General features: G+C 37.5%; 1 protein-coding gene across 1 annotated transcript in view; it reads left to right on the plus strand.

The window, feature by feature from the left end:
* Nucleotides 1-16,448, plus strand: part of si:ch73-383l1.1 (receptor tyrosine-protein kinase erbB-4) — a 219,642-nt gene that overhangs the window by 147,617 nt on the left and 55,577 nt on the right. Inside the window, exon 3 of the mRNA XM_056258704.1 lies at nt 1,850-2,036. Coding sequence (XP_056114679.1) covers nt 1,850-2,036 — 187 coding nt within the window. The remainder of the gene's footprint in view (nt 1-1,849; nt 2,037-16,448) is intronic.

The following is a 16,448-nucleotide window of genomic DNA, read 5'->3' on the forward strand; positions in this document are numbered from 1 at the left end:
ACACATATCTGAGTTTTTTTCTACTGTGTCTTTGCAGTGTGTGACCGGAGCTTGGGTCAAGTGGTGTTTGTAATGTATGTTTAAACAGTGTTACAAAACCCCAGGCTTTGAATATTACATGTCTAGGTATAAAGGTGAACATCAGTGAGATTTTGAGAGTAACATAAAATGTGTAGTGTTGTTTTATACGTATATGTGCTTTATATAACTACAGTTTAAGCGTTTTGGGATCAGTAAGATCATTTTTAGGAAATAAGAGCCATCTGAGTTTCAGGCTAGAACTAGGTATTATTTATTTATTTATTTATTTATTTGCATAATGCAATTTGATAGTTTTTGTGAATGGTTCATCAGTTTTTGATTCCAAAGAGAATATTTGCATCTAAATTTCTATCTAATAATATTTCTAAATGTGTTGTGTTGGTGTGTATTTTCTTTAGTGACACTGGTGGATGTTACTGAACATGTAATATGTGTTTGAACTTATTAGAAAATGTACAACGCCAAAATGGTAAATATAGTATAAAAAAGAAAGCATTGGTGCAAAATTTCTGGGCACAAGTTTTTTTTCTTTTTTTCCTGTAGTGTGAGGCTTTGATGTGTTATTTGTTCTTCATCAGTCAGCCTGTATGAAAGGTATAATCAAGCTAATTACTAATTACAGAATTCATCCTTTGTTCACTGTCTCTCGTGTCACGTTAGGACAATGCGAATCTCTCTGCCCACACTAGTAGATATGCTTGATGTAAGACTACTTCATCTACTAACAACTATTACTTGAGATGCAGATGGCCTGAATTGAATGGACTCCTCCATAATAATTATCCTAAAACTTGACTGATTTATAAAGGCACTAATACAAAGACAGAAACTACTACAATATTATCACAGTAGAGTGATTGCATCCAATGCAAATTCCCATGTGTATTACCAATTAACAATGGTATTACCTTGCTGTATGTCCAAAAAAAAAAAACGTTTCTACTAGAATACCGTGAAATAGAAAGAAGATATTTTGAAGAATGTTGATAACCAAACAGTTTCGGTTCCCATTGACTTCCATTTTATAGACTGAAAATAAAATGGAAGTCACAGGGGAACGGTTTGGTTACCAACATTCTTTAAAATATTTATTTTATGTTCCACAGAAGAAAGAAAGTCATACAAGTTTGGAATGACATGAGGGTGAGTAATTGATATTTGTTGGGTGGACTATTCCTTTAATGGTAAATGTTAAGCAGGCATTTTATTAATTGCTGTGACTGACCAATCAGAATCCGGCATTTAAGACAGCAGTATATAAATGATCTCATTGGCCTTCCAGTGCGCGTGACTGGCAGGTGACAGCTGTCACCGTGTGCTTGGTCAGCTCTTCAGATGGATTTCCGTGACTACAGCAGCAGTATGTGTGTGTCCGATCAGAACGGCTATATCACATTCACTTCTTCTGCATGAAATAGACCTGTCCTCTGTGCCTGCTAATGATACGCAGTGTGAAACAGTGATTGGATGTCAACATGATTGATGTGGGTGTGGAGAGGGAGGGTCCAGCGCTCTCTTGGGCCATTATCTCTTCAAATTATATCAAGGCTGTCTCGTTGGGGGTCCTTTTGGTGATGCTCAATCGCCGTGATGACCGAGGGCATTGAGTCTTTGTGGAACCGAAAGTAGAGGACAAATCTCTGCCTAAGGAGATGTTATATTCCGTGAGATAGATATGAATAATTTCGAAAGATCTCACAAGCACACTTTTAGCTATACATTTCACAAAACAGATCATTTGAATTTCATGTTCTGCTTAAATTGTTAATCGTGTCTAACTGAAAACATTGTATCTGTATCTCCGCAGTCTATCCGGGAGGTGACGGGTTATGTGTTGGTGGCTCTGAACCAGTTTGACTATCTTCCTCTGGAGAACCTGCGGATCATCCGTGGCACTAAACTGTATGAAGGACGCTACGCTCTGGCCATCTTTCTCAACTACAGACGAGATGGATACTTCGGCCTTAAACAACTCGGACTCAAGAACCTGACAGGTATATCTGTCTGTCTATGGGCTTCGTTGCTGTGCAGTAGACATCTTTTAGAAATACACATGAAAGAGCATATGGGTCCATGGCAGATTTCGGAAGGAGGTGGATCATCCTTTTTCCCCCTTTTTTACTAAAATATATTGATCAGCTAATGATATTATGTTTTCATTTAGATAATTAATGTGCATTACTCATCTGACGTTAATTTCCTTCTACCTGTAAGCTGTTAGCCTGTTAGCATCTTAAAGGGATAGTTCACCCAAAAATGGGTGAAATCTACATTAATTAACAAATAAGGTTGTTTGTCATATTTTAGAGTGGAACTTCAAGGTTTTACTTGAGAGTTAACAGAAACATATTTTGTAGAAGAGGCTACACAACTCTTTGACAGGACCGGTTTGGTTTGATGGTTATGCTGCCTACAGCTGCTGTATGTCAGAATGTTGCTGTATAGGCAAAAAATATTTTTAACTCCCTCCCCTACACACACACACACACACACACACACACACCAGTGTTCTAAGTATGTTTTCCCATGCCCAAGGCCCTTTTGTTGACCCAAGGGGTTAAGGATGAGATAAAATGGAGAGAGAAAGCCATCAGTATGCCGACCAGACACAACTACTGCCCTGCCATAATTAATTTTTTATAGACTCTATACATTTGAGGTTTAGTTACTTTGTTAAAGTTGTATTTATTATTGGGCTGAGAGTCATTTTTATGATCTGCCAATAATGACATCAACTTGTTAGTAACATTAACAAACATTAAATATATAGCCTATATTCAGATAGAAATGCCATAAAACTTAGATTTTAAATTTTTTCCTACATAAATTACTGATACTGTATATAACATCATTTAATGTTCCTGAATGACTCATAGAGTTATAAAATATTACTATCATTGTGTTGCAAAGTCCTATGGTTTGGTCTGTAATTCCCTGTGTATAATACATAGTTGCAACTCCCTTCTAATATAATTTTTCTTAGAATTATTCCATTACTCCAATCCCACAGTGTTCCTGGTAAAGAGATGAAAGCATGCATCTTCGTTTCTGAGACACAGCACACTGATGCTTAATGGATCCTTTTATATAAAATTGAGTTGTTGTTGTCATCGTCTTTTCCCGGTTCTTATTATCCTTTACTGATGGCAAGTAGCTTTCATACTATATATGTGGTCACTTCAGCACAAATATAACTTTACTCTCACTCTATCAAAATAATCATTCAACCAAACCTTAAAGGTGCAGATGTTTTTAATCATCTTTATAAAAAAAATATTTAAAAAAGATCAGATGTAGATTATAATTATCTAGAATTAAAAGTCTAGATTATTATTTTACAATTATATACACGTCATACACTGTATACAATTCTATTTTTTTCTTCTTCTTCAATATTTTGCTTAAATTACATGCTATTCCAAACCTGTGTGACTTTCTTTCTCTAGAACACAAAAGAAGATATTTAAAAAAATAAAATAAAAATAATATATATACAGTATATGAATTGAAATATTTGTATTATGTCAGAAGAAAGAAAGGTCGGAGAAACAGAGGACAACTGTTTAGGTAACTGGTTTCCCGGAGATATGGTCATCTTTACAGTGTTTTCAAGGTCAGCGGTCGCTATTCAGAATTATTTGGCTGTGAAATGAAGTCGAGTAATAAGTATTCCAGATCTGTGTAATAATTTTTGACATTTACCCTAGCAAACAATAATGAAGAGGAAGTTTTCTATTCCTTCATGCCAGTATTTGCAGACTGGTGAATGTAAAGCTCTCACCAGTCTGCAACTCTCATGCCAGTAGGTCTCAGTATGTACAGTATCATACAAAGCAATTAGGCCAGAACTGTTAATGCATACAGATTAGAGTTTATATCAGATCAACTTATCCAGCCTGAATAATAGTGATAAAATCTTCATTTCTAAGAAAAGCAGAATGTAGATGGTAATGGTCTTTCTCCTGTATTTCTTAATTAAAGAATATCACAAGCTCAATTCGAAATATACACTCACCGGCCACTTTATTAGGTACCCCATGCTAGTAACGGGTTGGACCCCCTTTTGCCTTCAGAACTGCCTCAATTCTTCGTGGCATAGATTCAACAAGGTGCTGGAAGCATTCCTCAGGGAGTTTGGTCCATATTGACATGATGGCATCACACAGTTGCCGCAGATTTGTCGGCTGCACATCCATGATGCGAATCTCCCGTTCCACCACATCCCAAAGATGCTCTATTGGGTTGAGATCTGGTGACTGTGGAGGCCATTTTAGTACAGTGAACTCATTGTCATGTTCAAGAAACCAATTTGAAATGATTAGAGCTTTGTGACATGGTGGAAGTAGCCATCAGAGGATGGGTACATGGTGGCCATAAAGGGATGGACATGGTCAGAAACAATGCTCAGGTAGGCCGTGGCATTTAAACGATGCCCAATTGGCACTAAGGGGCCTAAAGTGTGCCAGGAAAACATCCCCCACACCATTACACCACCACCACCAGCCTGCACAGTGGTAACAAGGCATGATGGTTCCATGTTCTCATTCTGTTTACGCCAAATTCTGACTATAACATCTGAATGTCTCAACAGAAATCGAGACTCATCAGACCAGGCAACATTTTTCCAGTCTTCAACTGTTCAATTTTGGTGAGCTCTTGCAAATTGTAGCCTCTTTTTCCTATTTGTAGTGGAGATGAGTGGTACCTGGTGGAGTCTTCTGCTGTTGTAGCCCATCCGCCTCAAGGTTGTGCGTGTTGTGGCTTCACAAATGCTTTGCTGCATACCTCGGTTGTAACGAGTGGTTATTTCAGTCACTGTTGCCCTTCTATCAGCTCGAACCAGTTTGGCCATTCTCCTCTGACCTCTGGCATCAACAAGGCATTTCCGCCCACAGAACTGCCGCTCACTGGATGTTTTTTCTTTTTCGGACCATTCTCTGTAAACCCTAGAGATGGTTGTGCGTGAAAATCCCAGTAGATTAGCAGTTTCTGAAATACTCAGACCAGCCCTTCTGGCACCAACAATCATGCCACGTTCAAAGTCACTCAAATCAACTTTCTTCCCCATACTGATGCTCGGTTTGAACTGCAGGAGATTGTCTTGACCATGTCTACATGCCTAAATGCACTGAGTTGCCGCCATGTGATTGGCTGCTTAGAAATTAAGTGTTAACGAGCAGTTGGACAGGTGTACCTAATAAAGTGGCCGGTGAGTGTATGTAGTCTGAGGTTTGATAATTATTAGTATCCATGACGGATGATCGTGAAATGATTAGCAGGTTAATAAACACACATATCCACAGGCTTTAGTTTAGTTCTCCTCTATGTTGTTGTTGTCTAATTGAAAGCATGCCAAGCAGCTCAGTGCAGTCTAAAGAGAACATGTAATTTCTCTCTCCATCTGCTGGCTGTGTGTACACCCAAATGCTTGGTAAACAGCAGCGACTTTAGTTAGATCAATACATGAAATGATAGATCGATACACACTCAACACATTAAATGGTCACTTTACGTTTCTTCTCAAATGCAACAAATTGTGAATCAGGACGTATATAAAATGAAAGAGAAATAATATGATTGAAATACAAATAGGATTTAGATGATTTTCATTCATTAATTTTAAAGATTCCTACTTTTGTTTTAGATGTCTCCTGCATAGGTTTACATGCATCCAAGGTCAAAACCACTTTAATTTTCCCATAATATACGTACATTGCAGCAACACCTCTTTTTTTCAGAGTGTCTGAAGTGGTTTTGAGAGACTACTCTGCTCTGATTGGTCAGATGGCCCAGTCTGTTGTGATTGGTTGACCGCTTACAGCGCATGACGGAAACAAAACACCCATTACCATAGCTGAATTTCTGCTCTGGACTGGAGGCTTCCTCGGCACTCTTAAACACAGATATGAATAGTAATGATGGCATTGGTTTTACCATATTAACTTGAGCTCGAGTCCTCATCCTTTGGAAGTGCATGCAAAGTGGGTTTGCTTTCGCAGCACAGAAAACTGCATCTTCTTGACAGGTCAACAACATGAATCAAACTCCTACAGGCCTCAACTACAACTACAGTGTTTGAAGGTGGGTCAAAGTAGATGTTGTTCACAGGCAGCCAATGAAGAGCATAGGGTTGCATTATGCCAATGTGTTACAAATCTACATAGGTTTGAGTAGGAAGACTGGAATTACATGACGACTCGTTTCAGGCGGTTCAGAATCGGTTCTTTCTTTTGGGAGACAAAGCTTTATTTATTGTGCACTGAGATCTTTGGAACTTTGCATACCTTTTACATTCACAAACAGCTATGTTACATACTGCATTAAAGGTAATAACCGGAAAAGCATAAGAGGGACACTTTAAAAATCAAAAAACAATGCTAGGGTGTTATGAGTGGTTGCCAGGGCATTGCTATGCAGTTGATGTAGTGTTCTAAGTGTTTTTAGTATTGCTCTGCAATTCACCCTTCACCGGAAGTTTTGTTCACAAGCAAACTGACCCATCAATTTCAAACCATTTCTAGCCCGATTCAGACCCTGACAATGTTAACGAACAAGAGGATCATGCTGCACGGATTTCACTGGACGTTTCAGAGTGGTTTTTTTTTTTTTTTTTTTTTTTCTTATAGATACGATGCTATCCACCATTTTATCATATTAGCATCCTAGCAGAGGCAAAGCTTTGCCCTTTATTTACATTACATCATAGCTATCATAGCAACTACATAAAGCTTATTATTGGAACTGTTAGTTTAAAACGCAACTACAGATAATAAGACATACTTACAAGTTGTGATCCATAAACAACAGATTGTCCCGACAAAATGGGAATGGTCTTTCAGGAGAAGCTTTTGTGCATATCACCTGCATTGCACTCTGTCTGTCTGCTGTTCTTTGTAAAATGTGCATCACACAGATTATAATCTTCAGGAAAATTATAATAAATAAATAAAATATCTCCCCTTGGAGTGGACTTTGAGCTTTGTAACCTTGCAGATCTTTTTTATGCTCAAACTAACTAAAGTTGAAAAAGTGAAAAAGCATAATAGGACTCCTTTAACTTCGGTGGACATTAACTTGAAAATGGTGTATATTGACGTCTTTCTGTGGTTGAAACTGCATACCTTCTGATGTTCATTCATATTTGTTGTGCTATAACTAGTAGGAAGAGATGATTGGTTCACGTGTCGCTTGAACTGAGGTGCTACAGTGATCTGTCACGGCACATTAAAGAGCCACAAAGCGATATTGTTTGAATTTCTTAAAAAATTACAACATTTGAAAGCTGAGACTTTGTTTCATACCAAAAGCGCTTTGTCGTCTTGTCTATCGGCGTGTTGTCAGTGTCCTCTTTGCTCCGCAATGTATTTTTCACTGCGTGAGAAGATGTGAGAGTGGCGTTAGAGTGCCATGGCTTGTCGGACATAGCAACAGTAACTAAGGGGGGCGGGTCTTTGCGAAGGGTTAATTGCTAGGGCAGTAGCTCTCAATATTTTTGACTTGAAGGCACTTAACTTATATACCCCTCATATAAGATAAGATATTTCCTCCAGTATTTTTGCTATATTTTATTAATTATATTATTCAAATTAATTGTACAAATAATATGTTCATTTAAAATATTATACATCATCCTGCAGCCCCCTTGGATGTAATGGGTCCCGGGCCCCTGGTTGAGAACCATTGTGTTCAAAACCATATATTGTCATTTAAAGATATATGACTCTCGTTCCTCCTTCATTTAGGTCTGTGTGATTTTTATCGCCCACCAGGTTATTTGTTTTACTTTCATGTCATTGCTGTGTATGCCTACATATTTGCTGCCTCATTGATTGTTGAGCCCTTTTTATTCTCCATGCTATTGTAAGCCATTAAAGATTCTTGATAGTTACAAGCCTCATCTCTCAGTTTGAATCCTCATCTATATGTGTGTTCACATATGTTTGAATAAATGTGCTGTCTTGGTGTAAAATCCCCCAACACACTCTTACCCATCAGTAAGGCTCATGTTTTCAGGTTTCATCCTTCCACCAGGTAATGCTGGCTGGCTCATATTCCCCTCAGTTCAAGGTGGAGGTCATTCGAGTCTTATTTACCCCACAGTAATGTTAGTGTTTTTCTTTTGTCTGGATTGTGTTGGCATTGTGTATTTCCAGTGCTACATAATGATTGCTTTGGAGGGATAATATTCTATATATAAACACAACCTTTCCACACATATTAGGCAATGCTGACATGTACACAGATATCTCTGTCTAGCATCACAGAGAAAATATTTTAATATTGATTTAGTGGCGTAACACTGATAGCAGATCAGTGGCACAAGACCAAATTCTATGGACGGTATACTTGACTGTTCCTAAAAACATATACACATGAAGTATTACAAACATCTTGCTTTTAAGGTCCTTCATACTGTTCAGGCACCCAGAACAGGCAAACATGAATTTAAAAAATCTTATCTGAATTTTACAATTTGCAAGTCACCCAAGGCTTGCCCGGTAACATCTTGGCGGTTTGTCATCTAACGTCTTGACATGTACAGGAGGTTGGCAGGGGTTGTGGTAAATATTCAATATTTTAATATACTCTCAGTCTATGACATTCCTGGCAGCTCCTGAATCAATAAGAACATGATGTGTTGCTATTAGAAATTTGGACATTGACAGATATTTGGCACCACAGGGATCATTTTAGTACACTCTTTTTACTGTCTTTGGAGGGATAGAGCTATGGTAAGCCAGACTAGAATTACAAAATAGATACCCAGTCAGACATTGGTTTGAATCTAAAGGTAAATCATCTTGTAATGTGAAAAAGGCTGTTATTTACAGATTCCTCCATTTTGGCCAATGATGTTAAAGATATAATGGCATTGTTTTTGACCTCTTTAATGCATTTTTAATGGAATATTGCATTATTTATTAGAAATGATTTATCCGTGCACATCATTTTTTTTTAATTCATGTGCCCTCATAATCTTTAATCAAAATAACTTCCCTTCCCTTCCCTTCCCTTCCCTTCCCTTCCCTTCCCTTCCCTTCCCTTCCCTTCCCTTCCCTTCCCTTCCCTTCCCTTCCCTTCCCTTCCCTTCCCCTTCCCCTTCCCCTTCCCCTTCCCCTTCCCCTTCCCCTTCCCCTTCCCCTTCCCCTTCCCCTTCCCCTTCCCTTCCCTTCCTTCCCCTTCCCTAACACTGACCCTGATGGCATGTTTACTGGCGTGAGGGCGGGACAACCTGTCACTCACATAAAATCGACCAATAGCAAACCCCAACCATCCAATCAAATCCCGACCGACAAAATCAATTCCCGCCATACATTATATTTTAGATCGAGAAGCTGTTCAACTCAGATATACATCACAAGAAGACAATCACAATGTCTGTTTCCAACAGTAGCTTATTGTCATCATTGAAAATAAGTAATTTGAAACCTCTATTACATTTTATGTTATGAATAAATATAAAGGAATATAAAGACACAATAGAAGGTTTATTGACATCCTGATTTAAAAGCCTGGTTACACTATCCCGATGGTCCGTTAAGACATTCTACTAACTATAAGTAACTTTGCAACTACATGTCAACTATCAGTCATTAGAGTATTAGTAGACTGTAATTATGCAATACTCAGTGTTGGGGAGGAGCAAGTTTCATGTAAAGGCGTTATGCAATTTAATTACAAAATAAATGTAACTAATCTGTTACAGTTACTTTTTTGGCATAGTATGTAGTATCTTTACATTTGTACAATAATTGTACAATACATTTGAGTAATCATGCTGAATATTAATGTCACACACACACAATATTATATAATGTTAAAATAAAAAACAACTCTTGCTGACCGAGCTATTCTGGGAATTTAGAACTTATGTGTGAAAAGGCTTAAATGAAACGAAGAGAGCAGAGCTAATACCATCTCACCGGTCTGTTGCTCAAAAGGCTGAGAGAGGAACAGCTCCATTAATAATGGATCCAGTATCATCATTATGCAGCAAAATGTTTAAACTACACAGAATCTCAGAGCTTCAAACACAGCTTTACTTTTTAAAAACATTCCCCCATGAAACTGAGCTAATGTCAGCGAATCTTGAAGCAGATAACCGAAGTTATCAGCAAAGTGAAAGTTTGAGGGAGGGGTCATTTATTTACTTTAAAAAAAATACTAGTAAATATTCACAAAATAATAACAAAATAAATATAAAAACATATCTGCAGATGTTTTAAGCACGCCGCAGCCTCAATGGAAAAGTGTAATATAAAAAAAACTCCATAATGTGCCACGATGTGACGTTTGTGTTTAATGTGGATGTTTCTAATGTATCTGCCTATTTTGCATTGACATTTTTTTTCATGGTAGAAAAAACCCCTGCAAAATCAGCAGTTTGAAAAGATGGATAGGCCTTCAGAAAAAAAAATGGAAATCAAGAATGTGCTCTAAATAATGATTTTTATCTCCTACACTGCAAAACTGCTAGAAAATAAAATAAATAATGCATTTAATGAGGTTTATGCTTAAAACGGGTAAAAGAAACTGCAAATGGAACAAAATGCACTTATCTTATGCAATTTCATTTCTCATGTGAATTTTTCTGGTTTAAAAGATGTTTAGTTATTTTTACTGGAAAACAAGATATACTGAGCACAGTGTTATTGATTACCTAGGTCCGTCTTAATCTAATCTGTGCCTCTAGTTTCAAAACGAACTGAAAATATTTGAAAAATTCTCATAATAACAGAAAAGGTTTCTGACGCTGTTTTGCGCCATTGCTTTTCTGTATCTGCAAAGCAAAGAATCTGTCAAAAGAACTAAAATAGAATTGAATGCATATAGCCTGTTTGCGTTGCGTGTGCATTTTTGCTGCCTTAACGTCCAATCGGAATTATTGTAAATACGAGTTTCCTAGTTAGAAATTGGACAAAAATGAACGCCCTCTCAAGTCGTATACCACTGGGAGGCTCCGGGATATTTTGATACCCAAGTTTCTGAGTTGGACGGGGCATAAACTTTAAACATGGTGTAGCAGGAAAAGCTACACAATGAATGATTTAATTAAATTTACATTTATGCATTTGGCAGCTGATTTTATCCAAAAGACTTAAATTGCATTGAAGGTATACATTTGTTTAGCAGCTCATGAAATAAACCCATCCCATCGGCATTTCATGTCCCATGTTGTATTACTCATCATTCAACAGGTTTTAGGCATTTCTTCAGGTTCCATAATGTCTTACACCAGTGCAGTTGTGCTATATTTAAGTTTACTAGAAAATAAAGACAAGACAACAAAACCAAAACTGAACTTGACAAAGCAACTTGTTGTGTTCTTACCCTCCGTCTCATGGCTCCACCAACCCTCCCAGCCTGCCCTCCTGAGACCCTGCTGTTGGGTGTGATTTCTGGGACGCTCCGCTATCTCCACAAACTCCCCTCCCTGTGAGGCTGAATAATGAGACGCTTCGTGAATGTGGACGTGTGGAGAGTGTGTGTGACGGAGGGCCGTGGATCATGATATGAAGCCTCAGTAGAGGATATTAAGGGTCGTTCACAGTGACAGCGACAAACTGAACAGAAGTTCTTCGTTTTCAATGAGAGTTGTAATCGCTGCGTGAGCACATGCTGTGCGAAGTTGAGAATGTTTATTGTTTATTATTGGAGTGTCATTTGTCTCCTGTGAGAAGTTTGGGCAGAAGTTAATGGTACTGTGTGATTGCACATGGAGAATGGTGTCAGAAATTGTTGTCATTCTAACTGAATTTGATTCATGCATTAATAATTGTTCTTGTTCATGAAATGTTGTTCAAATGCTTTCCCTATTTCTAACAGCATGAAAATGTGGTAACACTTTCTTTTACGGTACAGTACTTATGTGTACTTACAGTGTACTTACCTAGTAAGTACATGGTAGGTTCAGGGTTAGTACCTAGTTATTACCCAGTAATTGTAATTGCTATAATAAGTACATAGTATGTACATGGGTAACAGGACTGTAAAAGGAAGCGTTACCGAAAATGTATTCCTTATCAAAGTATGACAGAATATTATTTGTATTAATCAATCAATAAAACTGCTGTCGTGTGAACAAGGCTTCATGAAAAAGGGCCTCCTGGAAAAAGTCTTCTTCAGACTTGTTGCTTTCAGAGTAAGAACCAGAAACTATATTCCTTACAACAAAATCCATTTCCGTATTTTACATGTTGGTTATAGGCAGACAGCGACTGACTAAAAATGTCAGGTTTGTTTGAAATATTATATTTCATATCTAAATTAGACAACTATATTGATGATTTGGCTTTTTTTTAAGCTCCCATAATATATATATTTTTTATTATTATTTTTTTTAGGTTATTGTGAATGAATAACAAAATAAATAAAAAAATGAATTCTTACAGTGTTGAAGGTTTTCAGTGAATGCCTGTTCTTAATTGATTGCCTGGTTTATTTTCTTCACATGTGCACTGGTGACCTGTCCTTTAGGTTTTCCAGTCTCATTTGCATCTTCCTGATTATAATCTGCCATTTGGAGACGATTTGTCCATGTAAAAATGGACACTGACAGAATGAAATGAGAATAATTTCTCAAATGTTAGTGGTTTTGACACTGTTTTAATGTGGCTTTAATATTAAATTCCAGTTCTTCTTAGGTATGCAAAATGATTGCATTTTGTGTCAGATCTAAGAAAATAAATAAATAATCAATATGAGGTGCATTTTTTTATCACTGAAATGCATATTAATAGTCTGACAAGAATAGTTCTCCAATTTGTGAATGAACAATATTTTCTCACTTGTCTTCTGTCTTATAAAACATGAATTGGTTATGGCACAGCTGCACATTCATTTAAACGTGAATGCAATTGAATTTATGCTTGTATACTTTAATTTGTGATTCTGTTTGTTTGCCTCGAAACACACCGTAATATGCACATATTTGTAACATTTCTATTCTATTTTATTCTATTCTATTCTACCCTGCTATATAATTCTTGTTAATGATTATTGTCAATGAGTATTATAAAGTTCATAGTTTAAGTTAATACGCTTGATGTTTGTGTTAAGGGTTTTTTAGCTGAGGCCTATATATTTATTCCTGTCTATGATTTTCATTTTATAAAGAAAAATTGTACTGTGCTCAGCTTTGACCCACAGTTAATTGTGCTATTGAATTGTTTGAGTTATGTTTACAGATGGAGACAGTTAACGTTAATAGGGGTGTCATAATGTCGCTCAATTTCTCGGGCCGATAAGGACCGCATGTGCGATGAGTTCTTGCCCTTCAGATGACTTTATAATATATTTTGATTAGCTCAACTTTTTCCCCCTTTTAATTTTTCTTCAAAACCACTATCATCTGAAATTGATAGCATTCTCATTAAAATTACAATTGTTGTTGAATGTATTCCTGCTTTTTCGCCACCTTCTTTGCGAACTGTGTGCAGATGAACTCATCAAAGAGATGTTAATGATGAAGTGTTTCTCATGCAGGCTGGGTTTCCAGCTGTGAATGTCAAAAGTGACTCTTTAAACATGTATTCGTATGGTCTGTTGTTCCATTCACAGTCTCAACCTTTCCCCCTGCACACTTCACTTCCATCATCACGGAATTGCTGAAAGGAAATTTCAATATTTCACTTTCACTCAAAGGAAGTGAATGTGTCATGTTTAAATACCCTTGATCACTCAATTTTGAATGCAGGGATGAGGGCTCTGAGACTGGTGATCTCACAATGCTGGTCAGAGTTTATTTGAGATATTGAACATACACTGTCAAAATGTGCATAAATTCAACCTTTAGCTTGTCACTGGGTCAGTACCCTACAACTTAGGGACTTACCCTTAAAACATGCATATTGACATGTCATTCCCATACCTAAATATTGCAGTCACTGTAAAAACCAATCTATGGTAACCAATAAGCAAAATACACTACCAGTGGCCATCCTTCACAAAACTTAACATATAACATTAATAATAATAATAATAATTTGTTACATTTATATAGCGCTTTTTCTGGGACCTCAAAGCGCTTCACATATGGAAGGGGAAATCTCCTCATCCACCTGAATGATGCGACGCAGCCATATTGCGCCAGAACGCCCACCACACACCAGCTTATTGGTGGAGGGGAGACAGAGTGATAAAGCCAATTAGTATATAAGGTATGATTAGGAGGCCATGATGGACAGAGGCCAAGGGGCAAATTTGGCCATTTTTAATGACCACGGAGAGTCAAGACCTCGGTTTAACGTCTCATCCGAAGGACGGTCTTTGACAGTATAGTGTCCCCGTCACTACACTGGGGCGTTAGGACCCACTCAGACCACAGGGTGAGCGCCTCCTGCTGGCCTCACTAACCTCTCTACTTGAAGGTGTGTGCATAAGACTGATATGACACCTTCATAATCATGACACATGTCATGAATATGAAGGAGGGTTTATGCATGTTTATGACAACTGTCATTAAGTGTCATTCGCTTAATTATGACATTTTTAATGCAAATATGACATTAAACTGTCAGGTGGTTGGTTTTGACATTGGCTGTCATGAGGCCATTATAACATTTTAATGACAAATTCAATTTGTACCACTAGTTTAGGTCAAGAAAAACATTCATGACACAGTTATAATGGCCTCATGACAGCCAATGTCAAAACCAACCACCTGACAGTTTAATGTAATGTTAACTCATAAAGCTAAGTGGTTTCTTAAGTTTGATAATTCATCTGCTATGTCAAGTTTATGACATATTTATGACAATTTATGTTGTTTTGGTAATGTCAAATTGTCATTACCAAGACGCTGACAGGTTATGATGTATTGGTTTGTCAAGTTGTCATAACAAAGACATCTTAAACAATGTCATATTTGCATTAAACATGTCATAACTGAGCGAATGACACTTAATGACAGTTGTCATAAACATGCATAAAACCTTCATATTCATGTAATGTCATGATTATGAAAGTGTCATGTCAGTCTTATGCACACCCCTTCAAGTGTTACCCTTGATTGTTTGAGTTAAACATACCAAAATAATTGACTAAAAACCCAACAGTTAAAGTCTAAAATTTAGTTATATTTAAGTTTTTTTCACTAAAAGAATTTAGTATTTGACTAACCAATTGTTTATTTATAATACACTTAATATTAGGGCTGTCAGTTAAACGCGTTATTAACGCCGTTAACGCAAACCCATTTTAACGGCGTTAATTTTTTTATCGCGCGATTAACGGTCTTTTTGGCCTAGCAAACTTTGTAGTTTTTCTCACATGCTTTTGCAACAGGGCGCAGCATGCGCGGCGCTGCGCTATGAAACCTATTCATTTCAATGGCTTGAGCCGCGCGAGTACGTTTTGTTGCTTCGTCGACCAAAGCGCAAGCGGATCTAGCTAGACCGGAAACAAAACAACAGGCACGCCGCACACACTCGTTTGGGCTTGCGAGCCGGCCAAATAGTAGGTTAACGTTACGTTTTGAGTGGATGACGAGCGCGATACGCCGAAATGGATGCCAATAAGATTCTAACAACAGTTACTGACATTGAAAGTTTGCTTTTAAAAAGTTGCCAAATGGTTCCATTGACAAGACCAAAGTGATCTGTGTGTTTTGTCGTTGTGAACTGAGCTATCATCATCGCAGCACGTCCAGTCTGAAATACCACTTGATGGCCAAGCACACACACACACACACAGCTGATGCGAATTCTCCGCCCCCTCGTCAATATCAGGACCTCCTCAGTATTTCTTTCACCCTTTTATTGATGGACAGTGTTACATTGTGTGAGAGATTATTTGCTCCAAGTGAGAATGTTAGTGTGAAATTGAACACAGTATGCCAATGTTGTTTTCAATAAAAAAAACATTTGCACAAAGCAAGCCGATCCACTTTTCCATGTTGATAAGAGCATTAAAATGAGAAAAAAATAATGGGACAAAAATAAATCAAGAGACATTTAGAATAGATAAAAATGTGCGATTAATTGCGATTAAATATTTTCATCGTTTGACAGCACTACTTAATATATTTGAGAATGGAGAATTAAACTGATCTGTTTCAAGAACCACAGATATTACTTAATTCAATATTATTAATATATTTAACACAATAAGTTTACTCAATTAAAACAACGCGCCCCTCCCCCCACCCTCCGACGTGACGACAACTCAGCGGTTGAGTGAGCGCGGGCACAACCAGTCTCCAGTCCAGAACACTTCTCTTCTCTTCTCTTCTCTTCTCTTCTCTTCTCTTCTCTTCTCTTCTCTTCTCTTCTCTTCTCTTCTCTTCTCTTCTCTTCTCTTCTCTTCTCTTCTCTTCTCTTCTCTTCTCTTCGGCGTAGAATTGGTGCATGAGATCTAATCAGTTGTGTTGGTCCAGTATACAAACCCTGTGCAGATCTGAAGTGTTC

This window comes from Rhinichthys klamathensis, unplaced genomic scaffold, assembly GCF_029890125.1.
Source record: "Rhinichthys klamathensis goyatoka isolate OS25496 unplaced genomic scaffold, OSU_Roscu_1.1 h1tg000157l_1, whole genome shotgun sequence".
In the NCBI taxonomy this organism is placed as follows: domain Eukaryota; kingdom Metazoa; phylum Chordata; class Actinopteri; order Cypriniformes; family Leuciscidae; genus Rhinichthys; species Rhinichthys klamathensis.